This window comes from Felis catus, chromosome D3 (genome assembly GCF_018350175.1).
Source record: "Felis catus isolate Fca126 chromosome D3, F.catus_Fca126_mat1.0, whole genome shotgun sequence".
Lineage (NCBI taxonomy): Eukaryota > Metazoa > Chordata > Mammalia > Carnivora > Felidae > Felis > Felis catus.
The window spans coordinates 22,713,024-22,735,857 of NC_058379.1; the positions used below are offsets into that span (position 1 = coordinate 22,713,024).

General features: G+C 37.5%; 1 protein-coding gene across 12 annotated transcripts in view; it reads right to left on the reverse strand.

The window, feature by feature from the left end:
• The window catches only part of HORMAD2 (HORMA domain containing 2), a 93,981-nt gene that overhangs the window by 42,643 nt on the left and 28,504 nt on the right, over positions 1-22,834 (reverse strand). For 4 of the 12 annotated variants that reach the window (XM_011287741.3, XM_045041501.1, XR_006587874.1 and 1 more), the window contains exons 8-10: positions 19,421-19,488; positions 15,699-15,850; positions 15,050-15,303 (exon numbers count right to left, since the gene is read on the reverse strand). In XM_011287741.3, the coding sequence (XP_011286043.1) occupies positions 15,050-15,303; positions 15,699-15,850; positions 19,421-19,488 (474 nt within the window). Of the gene's footprint in view, positions 1-10,176; positions 11,143-15,049; positions 15,304-15,698; positions 15,851-19,420; positions 19,489-22,834 lie in introns of those variants that run through there. The other 8 variants (XM_045041499.1, XM_045041502.1, XM_045041498.1 and 5 more) reach the window with 4 other exon arrangements.

A 22,834-nucleotide genomic window follows, 5' to 3' on the forward strand; every position in this document is an offset into this window, starting at 1 on the left:
GATCAAAATTAAAACCTATTTGTGTTTCAAAGGACATCATCAAGAAAATGAAAAGACAACCCATAGAATGGGAGAAAATATTTGCAGGTCACATATCTCATAAGGAATTAGACCCAGAAAAAAATAAATAATTCTTACACCTCAACAATAAAAAGACAAGCAATCTAACTTTAAAGTGAGCAAAAAATCTGAATAAACATTTCTCCATGGAAGATATATAAATGAGCAATAAGCACATGAAAATATGCTTGACATCTGTCACTAAAAAATGCAAATCAAGGGCACCTGGGTGGTTCAGCTGGTTGAGCATCTGACTCTTGATTTTGGTTCAGGTCATGATCTCACAGTTCATGAGTTCGAGCCCCACATCAGGTTCTACACTGGCTCCCTCTCTCTCTGTGCCTCCCTCACTGGCTCTTTCTCTCTCTCAAAATAAATAAACTTTAAAAAATGCAAATCAAAACCACAATAATATACCACTTACTTCACACCCGTTAGAATGGCTAGAATCAAAAAGTAAGATGATAAGGGTTGGTGAAAATATAGGGAAAATTGGAACTCTTATACACTGTTGGTGGGATTGTAAAATGATGCAGACACTTTACGAGACAGTTTTGGAGTTCAAATAATTAAACATAGAGTTACCATATGACCCAAGAATGGCACTCTTAGGTACATACCCAAGAGAATTGAAAATAGGTGTTCAAAAAGAACTTGTACATTAATGTTTATAGTGGCATTATTCATAACAGTCAAAAGGTATAAACAACCCAATGTCCATCAATAATGAATGGATAAACAATATGTGGTATATCCCTACAATGGAATAGTATTCAGCCACAAAAAAGGAATGAAGTACAGTAAAACCTTGGATTGCAAGTAACTTGTTCTGTGAGTGTTCCGCAAGACAAGCAAACATTTATAATACATTTTAACTTGAAAAATGAGTGATGTCTTGCAAAATGAGCAGTACATGATGCCGACATCACATGATCACAATTGAATCAATGGTCCTTCTCTCTCTTGCTACGGGATTGTGGATGATCATCAATGCAATGTCACATTTCCACAAAATCTTCAAAAGGAGGCAAAAGTAAATATCATTGGATAGGTTCCTTTTAGTTGCACTGAAAGAAAAAGATTCCATTGAGCCAATAGACAGCAGTGATTCCATTAGTGATAGTAAAAGTCGCCTTACACAATAACTCTCCTCTCTCTTGTCTCCCTCACACTAACCACGAAGGTTTTCAAAGGTAAGTGCAGGTTAATTTGTTTTTCTTTATATTTTGTATTTTCTTTATTATTTTGTTTTATAGTATAGTATTATAATCATTTTTACATGAATATTTTTGGGTTGTGAAATGAATCATCTGAGTTTCCATTATTTCCTATGGGTAAATTTGCTTTGATATACAAGTGCTTTGGATTCTAAGCATGTTTCTGGAACAAATTATGCTCACAAACCAAGGTTTTATTGTACTTATACATGCTACAACATAGATGAAACTGGAAGACATAATGCTAAGTGAAAGAAGCCAGTCACAAAATACTACACATTGTACAACTCCATTTATATGAAATATCCAGAATAGGCAAATCTATAAAGTCAGAAAATATATTACTGGTTGCTCAAGACTTGAGGGAAAGGAGAAATGGGGAAATATGGAGGTGATAACTAAAGGGTTTGGGGTTTCTTTTTAAGGCGATGAAATGTTCTAAGATTGACTGTGGCAATGGTTGCACAATTTTGTGTAAATACTAACGACCATTCAATCATACACTTTAAATGGGCAAATTGCATAGTATATGAATTATATGTCAATAAAGTTGTTAAAGAAAGAAAAATGTTGTAGGGGTCCCTGGTTGTCTCTGTCAGTTAAGCATCTGACTTCTGATTTTGGCTCAGGTCATAATCTCATGGTTGTGAGATTGAGTCCTGAGTTGCATGCACTCTGTCAGTGCAAAGACTGCTTGGGATTCTCTCTCTCCCTCTTTCTTTGCCCCTTCCCCACTTATAAGCATTCTCTCTCTTTCTCTCTCTCTCTCTCAAAATAAATAAATATATTTTAAAAAGAGACAAATGTGTAAACAGAATCATACAATATGTAGTCTTGATTCTGGCTTCTTCCACTCAGCATAATGCATTTGCAATTGATCCACGTTGTTGCATGTATTTGCAGCTTGTTTCCTTTTAAGTTTATCCATTACCCCATTAAGAAACATTTGAATTGTCCAGTTTTTGAAGATTACAAATAAAGCCACTGTAAACATCTGTATACATGTTTTTGTGCAAACATAGGTTATCACTGCACTTGGTATAATAGCTGTTTTAAAGTCTTTATTTACTAAATTTATCATCGCTGACATTTCTGGGTCTGCTTCTACTGACTGATTTTTTTTAATGTTTATTTATTTATTTTGAGAGGGAGAGTGCATGACAAGTGGGGGTGGGTCGGAGAGAGAGAAAGTGTGCATGAGGGACTGGCAGCGACAGAGAGTGAGGGAGAATCCCAAGCAGGCTTCATGCTGTCACCGCAAAGCCCAATGTGGGGGCTCAATCTCACGATTTGTGAGATCACGACCTGAGCCGAAATCAAGAGTCGGACACTTAACCAACTGAGCCACCCAGGTGCCCCATCTACTGATTGATATTCACTGGTTATGGGTCCATTTGCCGGGGGGCACCTGGCTGACTCAGTCAGTAGAGCATGTGACTCCTGATCTTGGCATTGTGAGTTCGAGCCCCACGTTGGGCATAGATACTACTTTAAAAAAGTTCATTCTGCTTTATATGTCAATAAAGTTTTACTGGATTCTGGACAATAAGAATTGTACATAGTTGAGTGTTTGGACTTGGTTGTTTTCCCCTAAAAAGTGTTGAATTTTATTTTGGCAGGCAAGTAAGCCAGGTCCTTTCAAGGCTTGTTTTTAAGCTGTTAATAAGATTGAATTTGGAGGACTTCACTAAAGGGTTGGTTTAGTTCTACTGCTAAGGTGTAACCTATCTGGAGTCCCTACTGAATATTCTGGGTTTTCAACAAGGTCTGTCCATGTAACCGGTAATTTTGTGAATATTTCCCAGCGCTGTGACAACTCTAGGAATTGTCTAGCTTATGAATGGGGAGAAAATTCCCCAACAGATTTCTTTGTCCAACCTTATAGAATTTCTAACCACACTTGAGATGCTGAATATTCAACCAAAGACTCAGGGGACCCCTATGCCAACTGCTGGAGCTCTTTCTCTGTATAGGTCCCTTCCTTCTGATATTCTGTCCCCAACTACTTCAGCTTTCTCAAACTCTAATCTGTTTCTTCAACTCAGCAAGATGGTCATGTTCTGCTTGTTTTCCCCCTCTCTGTGGTGGTGGTCCCCAGAGTACCTCCTGACAGGCCAATTTTAAGGCTCATCCTGCTTTTCTTCTCTCAGGGATCACAGTTCTGTATTTTCTGTTGTTTAAAATCTGAAAATAGTTGCTTCACATATTTTTCCTAGTTCTCTAGCTGTTCACAGCAAGACAGCAAGTCTGTTAACATTATTTCTTCATGACTAAAAGTGGAATTTGATCATTCTATTGGATTTTTGCTGTCCTGTGGGATTTTTCACATTCTCTCCCATATGAATGAATATAAGATTTAATGGATTGAGTATGAGCTTTGAAGCCAGAGACACCTAGATTCAAATACTGATTCTGATGGTTTGTAATCTGGCAAACTTAGACATGCTACTTAATGTCTATGAACTTTCATTTCTTCAGCCGTAAAATGTTATGCAAAGTTGTTGTTGGGATCAATTGAAACCATGTATATATAGCTCTTTGTGGGCACTTACTGAATGGTGATATTATTTATATAATAGCTATTTGGGAGCACCTGGGTTGCTCAGTGGTTGAGCATCTGACTCTCAATTTCGGCTCAGGTCATGATCCCAGGGGCATGGGATTGAGCCCCAAGTTAGGCTCCACACTGAGCATGAAGCCTGCTTAAGATTTCTTTTCTCACTCTCTCTGCCTCTCTCTCAAGGTGCCTAGGTGGCTCAGTCAGTTAAGTGTCCGACTTCAGCTCAGGTCATGAGCTCACGGTTTGTGGGTTTGGGGCCCAAGTTGGGCTCTGGGCTGACAGCTCCGAGCCTGCTTCAGATTCTCTGTCTCTCTCTGCCTCTCTCTTAAAAATAAATATTTTTTTTAAAAAAGATTCTCTCTCTCCCTCTGCTCCTCTCCCTTGCTTGTTCTCTCTCTAAAAATGTATTTTAAAAAACACAGCTATTTTTTTGTTTTATTTTCCTAAACAGTTTTGAATCAGGGATTTGGTTTATCTTTGTGCACACTACCTTTGTATGATGACTCACACATGATAGGCTTCATATAAATCTGCTGGCTGAATAAATGTTGATAGCTTACAACTAGAATACTTTAGAATATTACTTTCAACTTTCTTCACAATGAGCTTCATGTAGACTTGTTTAAATATCAAAAATGTGTCATTAGGTATAAAGTTTCTTCTTGTTCTAACTTTGGTTATCAAGGGAGGATCCCTCCATCATGCAGGAAGAAGCTAATTTGAGGTTGTGGCTCCATAAAGTATATACATATAACTTCTGTTTCTAGTTCTTCTTTACCACTATCTGAAGCACCAGTCTTCTGAAGTCTTCGATCTCAGTTTTGAGATCCTAATATAAATGCTAAAAGAATTATTCTCCCTATGATGCCTGGATTTGTTATAAACCATAATCTTTTCTGTTTACCAATAGATAATTTGGCTTCAAATGGAAAACTAGAAGCACACATAAAAAGTATTACAAAAATTGGCCAACTGAATATAGTTCTAGATAATTAAGTAACATTATTTTTTTCCAATGTACAATTAACTAATCTCAACAAAGTCTTCACTTTGAAAAAAAAACCCTAATTTTTTTTTTTACTTTTATTTGCATTTATGTTATGCAGTTTACTCTTGGACCATAAATTTTTGTTTCTTGAGTTTCTTCTGGGATATCTTTTTCTTCTATGCAACCTCTTCTTCAGGTTTAGGAAAAATCTGCTCTTTTTCAGTAAGGATCATCTCAGTGTGGCAGGGAAAGCTCACTTGACTATGAGTTCTATGCCATATCTTGGGGGCTTTGTTCACCTGGATATACTCAATGACCAGAGAATCTACATCTAAACCTTTAAGTTCAGCATTACTGTCTACAGTAAAAATTCACCACTCTTTTTGGGCCACTGACTCTGTGTCCAATCCCACTGTTTGGCCTGGGTACACCTACCAACTCCACCATTATAGTGACTGAATGGCACACATTGCTTCTGCAAAGTGATATCTTTCAGATACTTGGTGATTTTCAGATATGCATATCCTTGATGGCCTGGGCAGTTTCACGTGTGTTCTTAAAGTGAACATGAAGATTTGAGCCTCCTGATTTGCATGATTTTTAGAGTTTTCTGGGTCAAGTGAATAGCAAACCATTTTCAGAGATCACCTCAGGCCACTTACAAGAAGAGAAAAAAAAATCCCAATTTAAATAGAACCTAATATTCGTTTTAGTTTAATGATTTTAGTATGATAGCATGTATTATTTCAGACTATTAGAAGTATCTTTTTTTTAGGTTTATTTATGTATTTTGAAAGAGAGAAAGCAGGAAAGGGGCAGAGGAGAGAGACAATCCCAGGCAGGCTCCGCACTGTCAGCACAGAGCCTGACACTGGGCTAGAACTCATGATCTGCCAAGATCATGATCTAAGCCAAAATCAAGAGTTGGATGCTTAACCAACTGAGCCACCCAGGCGCCCCACAAGAATCTTTTTTTGTGTTTATTTATTTTTGAGACAGAGAAAATATGAGCGGGGGAGGGGCAGAGAGGGGGACAGAGGATCCAAAGCAAGCTCCGCACTAACAGCAGCAAGCCCGATGCAGGGCTTGAACTCATGAACTATGAGATCATGAGCTGAGCCGAAGTTGGATGCTCAACAAACTGAGCCACCCAGGCGCCCCTCACAAGTATCTTTTTTAAAACAGAACATTTCTAAGTCTTACTCCCTTTTTTAAAATAAAGTTTACTTATTTACTTTGAGGGGAGAGGGGCAGAGAGAGAGAGGGAGAGAGAGAGAGAGAGAGAGAGAGAGAGAGAGAGAGAGAGAGAATCCCAAGCAGGCTCCAGCATGGAGCCCAACATGGGACTTGATGCCACAAATGGTGGGATCATGACTTGAGCCAAAATCAAGAATTAGACTCTTAACTGACAGAGCCACCCAGGAGCCCCACTCCCCCACCACCGCCTTTTTTTTTTTAAACAAAACTTATTTATTTTACTGCTAGGATTTAATAATAGCACATTCAAATTGCTCCTACCTAAGGTTACTCACTATACTCAACTTTTCTTCTGCTATAATAAATATCAATATACTTATTTCTTTATGTAAGTGAAACATAACAGATAATTAGTGTGGCTCTTCCCATTAGAAATAATTCTCTGATAGGTTATAGAATGAGTCATATAAAAAAAAGAAATGACTTATAGGGCTGTGGGAAATTCAACCAACTTTCATTCCTCCTTGCATGGTTAATAGAGGATAACATTTACATTCTATAACGTAAAACAAAAATTAATTGAAAAAATGTTCCTATTTGACAAAAAGAAACTTTGTGGAAAGGACTATAGCTCCATGATAGAGAATGATGTGTGGTTTTTAAGTCTGAATATTTTCTGTAGATAATGTGCCTTCTCCAACGTTTTCAATAATCAACTCCATTTCCAAGAATCTAAGATATCCTTGCCAACACTACATTGTATCAAATAAAACATATATGTTCATGAGATGTGATGCTATGAAAACCACCAGACTATACCTCAAAAATGCAAAACTTCAGTTTAGAGTTTAGTAGGAAAAAATATATTCTGAATGAAAAGGCTCTCATTTCAATTTACTAGCTGGAATACAAAGAAATTCTAAGGAACTCAGAAAATATCTTTCTAGTCCACACTTAAATGGTACCATTTACTTTGATGCTAATGTAATTTACATTCTAATTTCTCAAAAACAAATCATTTTCACTAATCAAATGTGTTAGTATAAAAGGGTAAAAAATGGGCTTCATGCAGGAATAAAATGCATCCAAAAATGTTCATTGTAACTAAATAAAATGATAAACTATTGAATTGGTTTTTAAGAAATACTTGTGGCTGTTATATTCTTAAAAATTCTGTCTTTAGCTCAAATTCAAAAAACATCATTTGTATGAATTATTTATCCATCAGTTAAATTAATGTGTCACAGATGAGAAAAATATACCATGCTAGATCAAGATTACTAGGTACAGGGGCGCCTGGGTGGCGCAGTCGGTTAAGCGTCCGACTTCAGCCAGGTCATGATCTCGCGGTCCTTGAGTTCGAGCCCCGCGTCAGGCTCTGGGCTGATGGCTCAGAGCCTGGAGCCTGTTTCTGGTTCTGTGTCTCCCTCTCTCTCTGCCCCTCCCCCGTTCATGCTCTGTCTCTCTCTGTCCCAAAAATAAATAAACGTTGAAAAAAAAAAAAAAAGATTACTAGGTACAAAGGAAAGGCCTAGAGAAAAATGTGTACAGAATATCTAACAATTCTTTCTAACATGGAGGTACAAAGACTCATAAGGAGCTTGGAAAATTAGAAAATTATAGCATATGGGCCCCTATCTAAAAAATTGATACAAATATGAATTCTAAAACAGCTATAATGGTTTAATAAACTAGGACCATCAGTCTTTAAAGTAGATGTGGACAACATTAGCCCTCCACTTTTAAAAATATTTATTTATTTTTGAGAGAGAGAGAGAGCACAAGCAGGGGAGGGGCAGAGAGAGCAGAGGGAGACAGAGAACATGAAGCAGTTTCCAGGCTCCGAGCTCTCAGCACAGAGCCCAACACGGGGCTCGAACTCACAAACCATGGGATCATGACCTGAGCCAAAGTTGGAGGCTTAACAGACTGAGCCACCCAGGCGCCCCAGCCCTCCATTTTTTTTTATAGCTGTCTGTACATGTCAGTAATTACTAGAATCCTTTAAGGAGCCTGAGTTAATTATTAGAAGGTATTTTAGTACTCTATTAGAAAGAAGTACTTTTCCCTCAGCATTTAAACAGCATAAAATTTAAATAAGATTCCATATCCAATTCCAGAACATGTGTTGATTGTCAGAAGATAGCGAGTTCTTTAAAGAAGCCTGTCCAGGGTTTTCTGTCTAGTATATAGATCTATTGTTATCTGTCCAATTAACTACAACAGAGAAAACAGGCCCAACTTCCCAGTATAGTAGGAGGTGCCATTGTGTTTGTATGCCCTTACTAGCTAGATATTAAGCCCAAACCATTGCTATTAGGAAAGAAGACCTATCCTGAAGGTGTTGCAGAGGTAGATAAAATGATAAGGACACATTTAGGATGGGGTTTTCCAGACAGTTCTATGTAACCCTGTTTTGTTCTAGGATTCCTTGGTCTCCTACTTGGGTTCTGTGTTCTATTTTCCAAGTGGAGTTAGGTTTTAAGAGTTCTTATAACTTGAGGCACCTGGGTAGCTTGGTCAGTTAAGCGTCCGACTTCAGCTCAGGTCATGATCTCCTGGCTCTATGGGTTTGAGCCTCACATTGGGCTCTCTGCTGTCAGCGTGGAGGCCACTTCGGATCCTGTCTTCCTCTCTCTGCCCTTTCCCTACTTGTTGTGTGTGTGCATGCTATCTCAAAAATAAATAAACATTTAAAAATTAAAAAAAAAGAGTTCTTATAACTTAAAATTTTTTAAAATTTCAAACCTGTGTGCTTTTATCATTTCTGAATTTACTGCCAAATTACAATCTCACTTTTACATTGTTCCTTGGATCTTAAGGATCGACCATACCAGAAAATGAATATTTGTACTATTCAAATATTGAATAATTTCAACTACCGATGAAAATTCTTCATATTTCTTTTTCTGTGACTGAGATAAGGAATAAGATGAAAAAGAAAACTGTGTGAAAGAAATTTTTTTCCATCTTATAGTAGTCTCACAACAAGATCATATGTTAAATTGCTTCTATACTATAGATGACTGGTGAAAAAGCAGTATAAGCTATTTCATCAAAATTTTGTAGATTTTCTATTTTAAAAGAAAATTTTATGATTTAAGAAAGTTCTTAAAAATCTTTGAGTTAGAGGGGTGCCTGGGTGGCTCTGTCAGCTGAGCGTCTGACTTTGGCTCAGGTCATGATCTCACAGTTCGTGGGTTCGAGCCCCTCATTTGGCTCTGAGCTGACAGCTCGGAGCCTGGAGCCTGCTTCAGATTCTGCGTCTCCCTCTGTCTCTGCCCCTCTCCCATTCGTGCTCTGTCTCTCTCTGCCTCTCAAAAATAAAGAAACGTAAAAAAAAAAAAATCTTTGAGTTAGAGGTTACCAAAAGTAGAGATTGTAGCAAAGACATAGAATACAGGGAAAGGTATGGAAAGTTCAGTATTGGAATTACAAGTCATGGAGACAGAAGTTCTCTACTATACTGTACTTTTCAACTTGTTTGGAACGTCCTCTGCCTTAAAATCTGCCAATTAAAATATAATTCATCCATAAAATCACCAATTCAATGAAACCTTCCCACACAGTGCCAATTTATCTTTATTTCTGTATCATAACAGCACAGGCTTTGGAGTCAAATTGCCTTGATCTGAATTGTGGCCCTGCTACTTATTCATTGTGTATGCAGTCTTGTGCTAACTTCTCTAAGTCTGTTTCCTCATTGCAGGGTAATAATAGACTCTACTTCATAAAATAACTGGGAAGATTAAAAGTTACAATACATGTAAAGCCCCGAGAACAATGCTCTGTTGTTAGTTAATATTATTTCTATCATTCATATACTCTCCATTATTATTTGCCATTATATTATGTAGGTATTGTCTCTTCAGCCAGAGTTACCAAATGTAGAAAATATATTTTGTATGCTTTTGTCTTCTTTACAATGCTCAGCAAGGTATTGCTCTTGATAGGAATTCAAAAAACATCCCAGAGAATCTTAGAATGAAAGGGATCTCAGAGGTCAAATAAGTTTAACTTTTCCCCTAAATCATGATTTTTCTCTTGCAACACCCTGGAGACCATCATCTATACTCTATTTTGAACACAGTGTGTGTGTGTGTGTGTGTGTGTGTGTGTGTGTGTGTGTGTATGAACACAGCTGGTGACAAGAGTTCACCTTTCTCAAGACAGTCAGGTTTATTAAACAATTGTCATTATTAGAAAATCTATCCTGAGGAGATAGAGAAGCTGGCAAGCTTCTAGAAAATGATTTGGTAATACTCATTAAAGAGCTGTGGAAATTTCAGACTCTGTAAATTTCACTCCTGATACCATATCCTTAAAAAACAAGGAAAATTCTGTCATACATACAAAAGTATTTATTATAACACTATTTATAATAGCAAAATCAAGAACTAACCTAAATGTTTAAAAGTAGGGAAATGGTAGAGTAAGTACCTATATAAAACAAAAGTTCATTAAAATTAGAAATATGAAGATTAAGGTGGGACATATTTACAAAGTTAAGTATAAAAGTAAAACAAATTGTATATATAAACCATGATTAAAACCATATACAAATATGGGTATCTGTGGAAAAAGACTGGAGGTGATGGAACATACAAAAATGAACATTATTGATAAGATGGTAGCAGTTAGAAGATTTGCATTGCTTTTTAAATTACCTGAATGTCATTATAATAATGCTTTCAAATTTTAAAGAAAAAGTTCTTCCTTCTAATGATTCAAAATGAACCTCCTCTCACCCCTGTGATTTTCATTTCCTGTCTCTCCTTCTGCCCTTTGAAGTTACACAAAAGAAATGAACTTGAAATATTTGAAAATGATTATTATAGTTTTACTACCCTCGTTCTCTGGTACTCTAGAAGACAGATTAGAGAGGCAATGCCGACATCAGGGAGACTCAGTAAGGAGACTTAGCTGTCAGTCACAAAGAAAGCAAGGATGACAGCCTGAATCAGCACAATGGCAATAGAACCAAACTTGAGAAATATGTCAAAGGCAAAATAGATGGAAATGGTAACCAAAGGGATGTGAGAAGTGAGAACACAGAAGTTGAACACATTCCTGGTCAGGCTGTTTGATAAAATGATGGTTACAACACCAAGGTAAGGAACCTGAGGAAAGAAAGAGCATATTTGATCAGAAGTTGAAATTCTATTTGGAGATATTGAATTTGAGGCACTTGTAGGATATATATGTCTATATATTGATGGAAAGATCAATTTGAAGTTAGGGAGACAAAACCAAACCAGACAAAACATGAATGAAACAGAGAACAAAAAAGGTCATACCAAAATATACAAATATTTGAAAGTGGGAGAGAGAAAGGTATTTATATTTACATTATATTTTATATTTATATTTTTTGGTATAAAGTTATTCATGGGGGGCTTTTATAATTGAAAAATCTCTTCTGTTTCTGTAATTATGTCCCCTTTTAGAGAAGAACATAGAGAACATCTCTAAACTTCTGAATAGACAAAAATTTTTTTTAAAAAACTGCACACAGTAGTTTTTTAAAAAACCATTTGCCACAGCACACTCTTAAGAGACTAAAAACGCAACTCATAAAGTCAAAGGTACTGACAATACATGTATCTGACAAAGGACTTATACATGGAATATATATGCAGAACTACAAATCAGTAAAAATGAAAGATGATCGATCCAATAGAGCCCAATAAATAAAAATGACAACTTGGAAAGACTCTTCACCAAAGAGGATATCCAACGTGGTCAATAAACATATGAAAAGATGCTCACCTTCATTAGTCATCGGGGAACTATAAACTAAAACCACAGTGGCATCCCACTACACACCCATCAGAACGGCTAAAATTAAGACAGAAAATGCCAACCACAACTCTCATACATTGCTGATGGGAATATAAATTAGCACAATCACCTTGGAAATTGTTTTGTAGTATCTATTAAAACTAAATGCAGGGGCACCTGGGTGGCTCAGTTGGTTAAGCGTCCAACTTCAGCTCAGGTCATGATCTCACCGTTTGTTGAGTTTGAGCCCAGCATCGGGCTCTGCTCTCATCATAGAGCCTGATTTGGATCCTCTGTCTCCCTCTCTCTGCCCCACCCCCACTCATGTGCACACACTTTCTCTCTCTCTCTTAAAAATAAATAAACATTTAAAAATAAAATAAAATAAAAATAAATGCACACATATTCTTGACGCAGCAAATCTGCTCCTAGCCATTCTATTCTCACCGGAAATATGTACATATTTCATTGAGAAACATGTTCGGAATGTTTAGAGCAGTACTATTCATAATAGTCAAAACCAGAAAATTATCTAAATGCCCATCAACATCAGATGAATGAATAGTGAGAACATGCAAGAATATGGATAAATATCACAACATAATGTTGAGAGAACAAATGGCTCATACTCTGATTCTACATCTATAAAATTAAAAACAAGAGAAACTAATCTATGCTAATAGAAGTCAGGATAGAGATATTCTTATTGAATGACTACAGAGTAAGACTTCAAAGTATTTTGTTTCTTCACTGGGTTTTGATTTCACACGTTTATTCAGTAGGCTGGGACAAAGGTGAGACAAACAGGTTACCTAAGGAGCAAAATTTAAGAACGTGCTTACTCTCACCATGCTTGCTTCACCTTCATCCCAGTCCTGATGTTCAGTTTGTGAATACTTATTGAGCAATATCATTATGATGTGTTTTTCCATATGTAAGTTACACTTGGATTTAAGAATGTTAAAAGGGGGGCCACCTGTGTGGTTCAGTCAGTTAAGCATCTGACTCTTAATTTCAGCTCAGGTCATAATCTCTCAGGGTTGTGAGATCAAGCCCTCCACACTAGGCGTGGAGCCTGCTTAAGATTCTGTCTTCCCTCTGCCCCTGTCCTGCACTCTCTCTCTCAAAAATTAAAAATAAGGGGTGCCTGGGTGGCTCAGTCGGTTAAGTGTTTGACTTCAGCTCAGGTCACAATCTCATGGTTCATGGGTTTGAGCCCTGTGTCAGGCTCTGTGCTGATAGCTTGGAGCCTGGAGCCTGCTTCAGATTTTTGTCTCCCACTCTCTCTGCCCCTCCCCTGCTTGCTCTTTCTCTCTCCCTCTCAAAAAAAAAAAAAAAAAAAATTAAAAATTTATTTTTTTTTTATTAAAAAAATTTTTTTTAACATTTATTTATTATTGAGAGACAGAGAGAGACAGAGCATGAGCAGGGGAGGGGCCGAGAGACTGGGAGACACAGAATCCGAAGCAGGCTCCAGGCTCTGAGCCGTCAGCACAGAGCCCAACACGGGGCTCAAACCCACAAACCCACAACCCACAAACAAAACTGACGGAACCACCCAGGCACCCCTAAAAAAATTTTTTAAGAGTAAAAGTAAAATAAAATAAAATAAAATAAAATAAAATAAAATAAAATAAAATAAAAGCAAACAGAATTCTGAGTGACAAACTGTCAGTAAGCTCTTCTCTAGACTTACTTAAATCCTTTCATATAATTGGCTGGCTGAGGAAGGAACTTGAATTGACTGAGTTTATCACAAAATTCTGATCTTTGTATATATAGTTCCTATTAAACATACGCTTGACAAATGTTATCACATGTATTATTTAATCTATCAATTGAATTATTCATTCTCAAGTTGTCTGGTTTCATTTCCATTGGTAAAAGTGAAAGAAATTCTTAATTTTGAAAGATAAAAATCCAGTTGAATCGTGTTCACTCTTTTCTTAACCTTGGTTTTTTGGGGGCACCTGGGTGGCTCAGTCAGTTAGGTGATCAACTCTTGATTTTGGCTCAGGTCATGATCTCACAGTTTGTGAGATCGAGCCCCACATCAGGCTCTGCTCTAACAGCACAGAGCTTGCTTGGGATTCTTTCTCTCTCCCTCCCTCTCTCTCTGCTCCTCCCCCGCTCACTTGCTCTCTCTCTCTCTCTCTCTCTCTGTCTCTTGAAGTAAATAAATATTAAAAAAAAAACCTTTATTTTTTTTAAAACTAGCCTATGTTAGCTATATCTTCCTTGAACAAATTCAGAAGAAAGTTGCATCAGACTCTAAAGCCATTAGCATGTATGACATTGTGAAAATACTAAAGATGGAAAAAAAATCTTGTTTGGTTATATTATTTATATTAATTGAAATAAGACCTCTTTCAATATATGAAATATACCAGATTTAAAGAATCAGAAAGAACTTTCAAAAGTTATTTACTATAGTTATCCCTTTAAGGAAGACTCAAACTATCTCAGGCAAACAAATTAGCATCCTAGTCTGAAAATAGTTCCTGAAAAGATTTTATAGCATCACTTCCCACTAAGTATTCTAAAAACCCTTTATGTCTAGCTCAGAATCCTTTTAATACAATGTTGACACACATTAAACTTTGTTATCTAGATGACAGGGTGTGGATTTACCTAGGACACAGTGGGGCCCTCTCAAGTACTCAACTCTAGTCTCTACTGGAGAAAGTAGGAAGGTAAAGGGCTGAGTCCTATCTATTTGGCTCCAGTGGCTCCAAACAAGCTCCCTGACTTTTCCCAGGGACCTAGCCCAAAGCTTGTCTCTGTCCACATAACCAACAGTTGACTATCATTTTGTTTTCACTCTGACTTGAGATTATCTGTAACTTCTTTTCCACCACCTCTGACCACTCAATTATCCCAGTAATCAAGAACTTATTTATACTTCCAGTGAGTATGAATAAATACCTAGAATATTTCTTAAATCCTAAAAATGTTACCTATAAATGGAAGAAAGAAATTCATGGGTACCTTTTATAAAATTCATATATTGGAAAGTCTTTTTCTTCTCCTCATAATGGACAATTTCATCTAACAAAGTATATTCCCTTCTTGAAGACAGTACATTTTTACAGTAAAGACTCCCTGAGGTCAGAAGCTAGTTTTGTTTTAGGTTTTATACCTGGCATACTCCATTGGACTGTTACTGTGATATAACCTGTGTAGGAACTGGAAAATGTTAGCTATGTTTAACTGAAGCAACAGAGTCTCACTAAAGCTTTGTCTTACATGATTGCTGCATTCTTCTTCTTCCTCATCAAAGTCTAGACCCTGATGGGCAATCTCAGTTGTGCTGTTCTCCTGAAAGAGATTGTTCTCCAAATCAGACACTCTGGTGGCCTCAGTTGTGACTTTTACTTTCATGCTATGAAAGCCAGTGGAGACCAATCCCACTTGCAGGTTTACAGGCTCCCCCTCAAACAGCAGGAAGTGTGAATTTACCCCTTCTTTAAAACCAGGGGGTTGGTAATCATGAGGAGTCACTGCAAAATGAAAAGGGCAGAAAACCAAGAAAACTGTGTTTCAATTTAATCAAGAAGTTAGATTAATCTTTCATGTATAGCAACAGATCTCTCAGATGCTTACAAAATCTCTCTATATAAAATATTACTTCAATGCTTAAGAAGGAATTTGACTAGGGGCGCCTGGGTGACTCAGTCCAGTAAGCGTCTGACTTTGGCTCAGGTCATGATCTCATCATTTTTGTAGGCTCAAGCCCTGCATCAGGCTCTGCGCTGACAGCGTGGGAACCTGTGTGGGATTCTCTCTCTCTGCCCCTCCCCAGCTCATGCTTTCTATAAATAGATAGATAGATAAACAAATTCATAAATAAATACATAAATAAATAGAAGGAATTTGACTAGTGGTCTCCACCTACCTGCATTATAGTAGTGGAGTTTCATAGTAAGTATAACATCATTAGGAAGGGGTCCAAGGTTCTGCATTAGTATGTACAATTTGCGGATCAGTAGAACACTGGCTTTCTTAACATCTTCACTGTTTGTCCCACTTTCGAAGCTTGTACTACTACTATAGCCAAATAGAAAAACAGCATACTTTTCAGTCATATACAATATTGAAAATCTATTTCAAAAAGAACAAAACTCTTTACCATATAATCAAGTAAATATAAAGTAAACATCAGGACACTTGAGAATATCTGTAGAATGTAAATTAGAGCAATGATTGTACTTTTTGCAATGTATATACAATGGATTTCTTAGGTAGCAAGTTCCTAAGGCATTTTAAATATGACCTGATTTCTTAAAAATTTGAGTTACAAATAACCACATAACAGTGAGAACAGTGGATTTAGAATTAGGAGACTTGACAGAGAAAGACAGATACATGTTTTCACTCATATGTGGAATTTGAGCAGAAGACCATGGGGGAAGGGAAGGGGAAAAAATAGTTAACAAACAGAGAGGGAGGGAGGCAAACCATAAGTGACTCTCGAATACAGAGAACAAACCTCTGGGTGATAGGCATTGAGGAGGGCACTTGTTGGTGGGATGAGCACTGGGTGTTGTATGTAAGCAATGAATCACAAGAATCTACTCCCAAAACCAAGAGCACACTGTGCACACTGTATGTTAGCCAATTTGACAATAAATTATATTAAAAAAAAAAAAGAATTAGAAGACTAGATTGGGTCTGTGCTAACTAGCTGAATGACCTGGGTCAAGTCATTTAGACACTCTAGGTCAGTTAGCTCACTTGTGAGATAAGCTTTTACACATCTCTACACATCTCCAAATAGAAAATCAGTCATCAGCTCTGGGCCTTTCTACTGTCTGGTTATCTGTCAGAGACATTCCCTCCCCTACATGGATTGCAACAATGGCGATCTATTCTTCTAGCTTTTCTTCTTGTCCACACTGCAATAACATTCTCTATATCACTGCTGCAACAACACACCTGTAGGAAAATCTGCTCATATCACTCTTGCTTAAAATTCTTCTATCACACCTATCACCTTTCAATCAAATTCAAGAATGGTATGTGTGCAATGCCTTTCATGACCAGCCACACCCTCACCTCCAACCTCATCTGCATTTACTACTCAGTTTCTTTTCACCTACATGCCTTTGCACATGCTGCTCACTTTGCTCATATTGTACTTTTCCTACTTCTTTTTCTGACTCTCCTAAATTCATCCTTTGATAGCTAGCTCATGTGTCACCTCTTTAAGGAAGTTTTTCTTGATAATTCCCATACATTACTCCTGTTTATAACTGTTTGTATGCTCCCCTTTAGATTATGCATGGCTATATCTTCTCATGCCCACAGTACTGTTTTGTGCCAGCTACAGTAAATACTCAATAAATATTTGTGTGATGAATGAATGAATAAGTTGAACCAAGTTACCTTCTAACCCTAAATATTTTTAATTTCTCTCCAAAATTCTCTTTTCAAATAGGTCTCATATTTGAGTAGTTTCTAGGAAGAACTATCACTGCAATATATTTGCACAATGCCTTTCACATAGTAAGCATTCAATAGTGAAAAATAATCTTAATTAATTGAGTACTGGAGGAAATGTAAATTCATAAAACAGACATTATTAAGTGAATACATTTGGTCCTCTTTTGATTTTGAATATATTGTCTACTAAGATTTAACCAATTTGAAATAGGTAGCCTGAGTGAAGGGGCATGTAGCATGTAGCTTATGGGATCTTTCAGTATATATCATATTCATAAAATCATATGTAAAATTATATTCAAGACTCTCTTGCACTCTTTTAAAAGGGAAGCTATTTTTACCATGGAAGAGGCGATAAGGTAATTTTGTATGATCAATCATTTAAATAAATGTTTACCTTTAGTTTCTAGGAAACTAGTAATATGCATTACCTTCTCTCCTCCTTAGTAGCTGAAAGATGTGGCCATTTGTGTTACTGCTCACCTCTTGGCATATATGCCTTCATAAAAGAGATTAATCTGGTTGCCAGTAGTACATTTGAATTTTAGACAGTAAAAGGCAACTGTTTAATGTGGGAGAATATGTATGAAAAGTGTATAATCTTTCAAATGCTATATATATATATATATATATATATATATATATATATATATATTAGTTTATGATGATTAATATTTTAATTCTCATTCCTAGAACTTACTTCCTCTTCACATCCTAGTGCTGTCTGTGTTTTACAAATAAGGGAATAATTAAGGAAATGAATCTCAGAGAGAAATTCTCAAATTTGCAGTAAATGATAAGACAGAGCTAATAGCACAAAAAATTGAGAATTAGGCCACGTTTCTCTTCAGAGTCATTCCTTTCATGGGCACTCATTCCCCTGACTTGGAGCCCTCTACCACCCAGGGCTTTTCACTATCATCCACCCTCTCCACTTGTATTCTATCTCATCAGCAAAATTAGATCTTTCTGAATCCAAAAGCTACTGGGATAGGAATAAATGTTGCTTTTCAATAAAATATCTTCATCTATACTGGGGACCCTCTGAAGCAAATACCCACGTCTTTGCTCTTTAACCCATTAGTGTATCTAAAATTTGGCACTTTAGGGGCGCCTGGGTGGCTTGGTCGGTTGGGCAGCCGACTTCGGCTCAGGTCATGATCTCGCGGTCCGTGAGTTCGAGCCCCGCGTCGGGCTCTGGGCTGACAGCTCAGAGCCTGGAGCCTGTTTCAGATTCTGTGTCTCCCTCTCCCTCTGCCCCTCCCCTGTTCATGCTCTGTCTCTCTCTGTCTCAAAGTTAAATAAACGTTTAAAAAATTTTTTTTTTAATTTGGCACTTTAGACTTGATAGGAAAATACAGTGCTTTCCAGTCTTTTTTCCATACAGGGACACACACAGAAAATTACATTTGTATGACATACTGGGACAAGCAGATGAGAATATTTGTGTCTATAGGCAAATAGTTCAGGGATTTCATCTACTCCAGGCCCAGGCTAGCTTTCTTGAGGGCAGAGAAGATCAATATCTTGGCACAGCAATTGAGAAACTTTAGATTAGTGGCTAGATAGAATCTTACAGAGTTCTTCAATCAACAACATGTAGACAGCCTCATTAATATTTCGACTGCTGTGCCATCCACCAACCACCATTGCCTCCAAGGACCACCACCATCACTGCCACTACCATCAGGTACCATTTACAGCTTTTTAAAATGTGCCAGGCATGGGCCAAGTTTTGTCTATGCATCGTAATTTAATAGTCACAGCAACCATATGATGTAAATATTATTCATTCCACTGTACAGATGAGAATATTAACATCTAGGGAAGTTGAGTAATCTGTCCAAAGTTAGACCAATAATAGAGTGCCCCAAGCTAGGTCTCTCTGCCTTAGGAATTGGAACTATTAACCACCAAGCTTGACTGTCTTTAGACCCCACTAACATCACCTATGAGAAGAGGAAAAGAAGCAAAGGAAGACTCTACTCTTACCAATTTCATCCACAGATTTCAGAAATTTAAACGATTATTACAGTCTCTTTCTATAATAGAGGGTTTTTGTAGGATCGGTGGGGAAGTTACAAAGGAAATATAAGGCCTATCTATGGCTTCAAGAAGCTTATGTTTACCTCAATCCTATTTCTCATGTTTATTAAACAATTAATTAGATTCTACCTGTTAAAATCCATAGTGGCTCCTTCTTTTGTGTATTTGAATTTGAACTGGTATATTTCAGTCACTTTCTAGAAGCATCAAATGAAACAGAGAAAGAAATTACTTAAAAAAAGGAAATCCAGAAACTTACCTGATGATAGGTGGGGAATATTTTTATTGTATACCTACTTTATACCATATACCTGTTTGTTTCACAGCATTACATCATTCAGGAGTAATATTTCCAGATATAAATATAGCTTAATTTTTCTCCTCCATGCTAAAAATGAGTTAGATGGCAAATTCATTTTGTTAAGTTGATTTATTATTTTGAGAGAGAGACAGCAAGGGAGGGACAGAGAGAGAGAGAATCCCAAGCAGGCTCCGCACTGTCAGTGTAAAGCCCAATGCAAGGCTTGAACTCACCAACAGTGAGATCATGACCTGAGCCAAAATCAAGAGCCAGCCACTTAACCGACTGAGCCACTTGGGTGCCCCAAGATGGCAAATTCTATTGTTAGTGTTTCAAAGATGGAGAAACTAAGACACAGATTCAAGTATCTGACCCAGCACAGGTAAATGACAGAGAGACCAGTTGAGAATGCATTCATTCATGTAACAGATATTTATGGAACGTCTACTTTGTGTTAGGCACTGGAGTTAAAGTGGTGGACGTGACAAAAAAGGTCCCTGTTTTCCTGGAATACAAAGCCTAGTGAGAGAGACAGTCAATAAGTAAATAAACAAATAAAATAATTTCAGATAGTAATAAATTCTGTGCAGAATATGAAGAAAAAGCTGTCACAGAGAATTGAAGGGAGAGGTGCTAATTTGGTTTAGAAGGGCCAAAGATGGCCTCCCTGAAGGGATGATGATTGAATTGAGCCTCAGTGACAAAAGGAGGTCATGTGCAGATCTGGGGGAGGGTGAGGTATCCTAGGCAGAGGCAATAGCAATGAAAAGTTCTAAAGTAGGGGGGCGCCTGGGTGGCGCAGTCGGTTAAGCGTCCGACTTCAGCCAGGTCACGATCTCGCGGTCTGTGAGTTCGAGCCCCGCGTCAGGCTCTGGGCTGATGGCTCAGAGCCTGGAGCCTGTTTCCAATTCTGTGTCTCCCTCTCTCTCTGCCCCTCCCCCGTTCATGCTCTGTCTCTCTCTGTCCCAAAAATAAATAAACGTTGAAAAAAAAAAAAAAGAAAAAAGAAAAGTTCTAAAGTAGGGAAGTAAGCCTCTTTCAGGGTCAAAGAGGAAGCCAAGTGGCTGGAGATGAATAAGCAAGTGAGAGAGTGTAGGAGATGAGGATTGTGGAGACTTATTGGCCATGATAAGGGGTTTGGATTTTATTCTAAGTAAACCAGAAGTATACTAAAGTGTTTTAAGCATGGTAGTGATTCGCATTTTTTTAAAGATCACTCTGGTTATTTTAATAGTGCAGAGGGAAGAAGAGAAACCATGAGAGCAATTAAGAGGCTACTACAGTAATTCCAGGAAGACTAGAATGGCAACAGGAAAACTAGACAAATTCAAAAAGGAACCAGGATCCGGGTGCCCAGGTGGCTCAGTTGGTTAAGTGTCCAACTCTCAGTTTCGGCTTGAGTCATGATCTCATGGTTTCGTGAGTTCAGGCCCTGCATTGGGCTCTGTGCTGACAGTGTGGGGCCTGCTCGGGATTCTCTCTCCCTCGCTCTCTCTCTCTGCCCCTCCCCTACTCACACTGTCTCTGTCTCTCTCAAAATAAATAAATAAACTTAAAAAATTTTTTTAAATATTAAAAAAAAAAAGGAACCAGGATCTATGACTTCAGATCTTGCTTTTTGATTCTGCACTAAAAACTAGATACCACTGCTCTTTGTTCCCCTTACTGTTAACAAATCTAGAAATAAAAAGGGGCACATCCTCATGAGAAACATACTCCATGTAAAATAAAATGATTGTCTAGTAGTTGAAGCAAACGTTTGGTCCGGATACATTGTAAAGTTTGTCACATATCTAGAGAAGGTCCTAAAGACAGGTAAAGGATATAAGTTTAAGTTAGAACACAAAAAATGCCCTTCATTCATCTGTTTAAGTATTTGTTCCTTGACACTGTGGGAATGAGGATGTTAGATTGATCAGAAAACGTCTCAATGTTTCTGTTACTTTTCTCTAAGACTTGGTCTTCCAACTCTGCTGTTCTTAAACCTTAGCAAACAACTTAATCACAGGTGATCAGGTCCTGGGGAAATTGGCTCATGCTGCTTAAACTCTAAAACAACTAATTCACAGTGGACTTAATTTAAAAGAAAAAAATTTTTCTAGCAAGACAGTCTACTTGGGAAATCAAAGAAAATTTAGAAGACTGTTTTATGAGTACAGTAGGAGAGGTGTGTGACACTAGAGGTGCCTAGAGCAACACGTTTCCCCCAGACAGGCTAGATACGCAACATCCTCTCTTGGCTAATGCTGGGTGTAATTGCCCTGTCAAGCAAACAATGCCTATTCTTCCTGCCTGCCCATGTTTCACAAAGATTCTAGCTTTCTGATACTCTCAGTTCTTCTATTTTTTTAATTATAACAAGAGGAGATCCTTTAGCAGCTGATGATTTTATTAACACTTTATTATTTGGCCCCTGAAGCAATTAATAAGAGTTATGTTTGTAATTTTTTACACAGAATGCTAACCTCTTATAACTTCCATCTGACTGATTTATGACAGAAGATATATTTACAGCAGGCATTAGTCTCTTCTTAACATTTCATAAAATATTTTCCTGCTTTTCAGATTAATGTGCTGCCTAATAAAGATGGGCCTTTAAACCCTCAGTGATGGTTTCTGTTAATCATACTGAATCTATTCACAGATACCAAAGCAACAGCAATGTATAACCTTTCTTCTCCCTCCACATTCCGATACACTGGCAAGACCTGTCAGGCCTTTCTCCAAAGCATATCCCAAGTCCACCCATTATTATCTCCCTGTCCAAACCACCACTATCTCTTCTCTTCTCTTCTCTTCTCTTCCCTTTTCTTCCCTTTTCTTTCTTTCTTTCTTTCTTTCTTTCTTTCTTTCTTTCTTTCTTTCTTTCTTTCTTTTTCACTTTCTCTCTTTCTTTTTACCACTTCTCTTTTCATTTGATCTGCTTACTTGTAAACTATTCGACCAGTAATTCATTCTCTATTCTATAGCCAGAGGGCTTTTGAAAACACAAATCAGACCATGTCACTCCTTTGTTTAAAACACCCCCCAACAGTTTCCTATTGCCCTTAGAATAAAATCCCAAACTACCTTAGCCCACAAGACCTTACACATCTGTCCCCTCTCTACCTTTCTGACCTTATCTTTGGCTTCTTTCCCTCCCACCTGCCAAGTTCCAGGCTCAGGGCACCCTTTCTGTCCATGAACACACAAGATGCCTTCCTGGCTTAGGGCCTTTGCACACCTATACTCTGGAACATGCT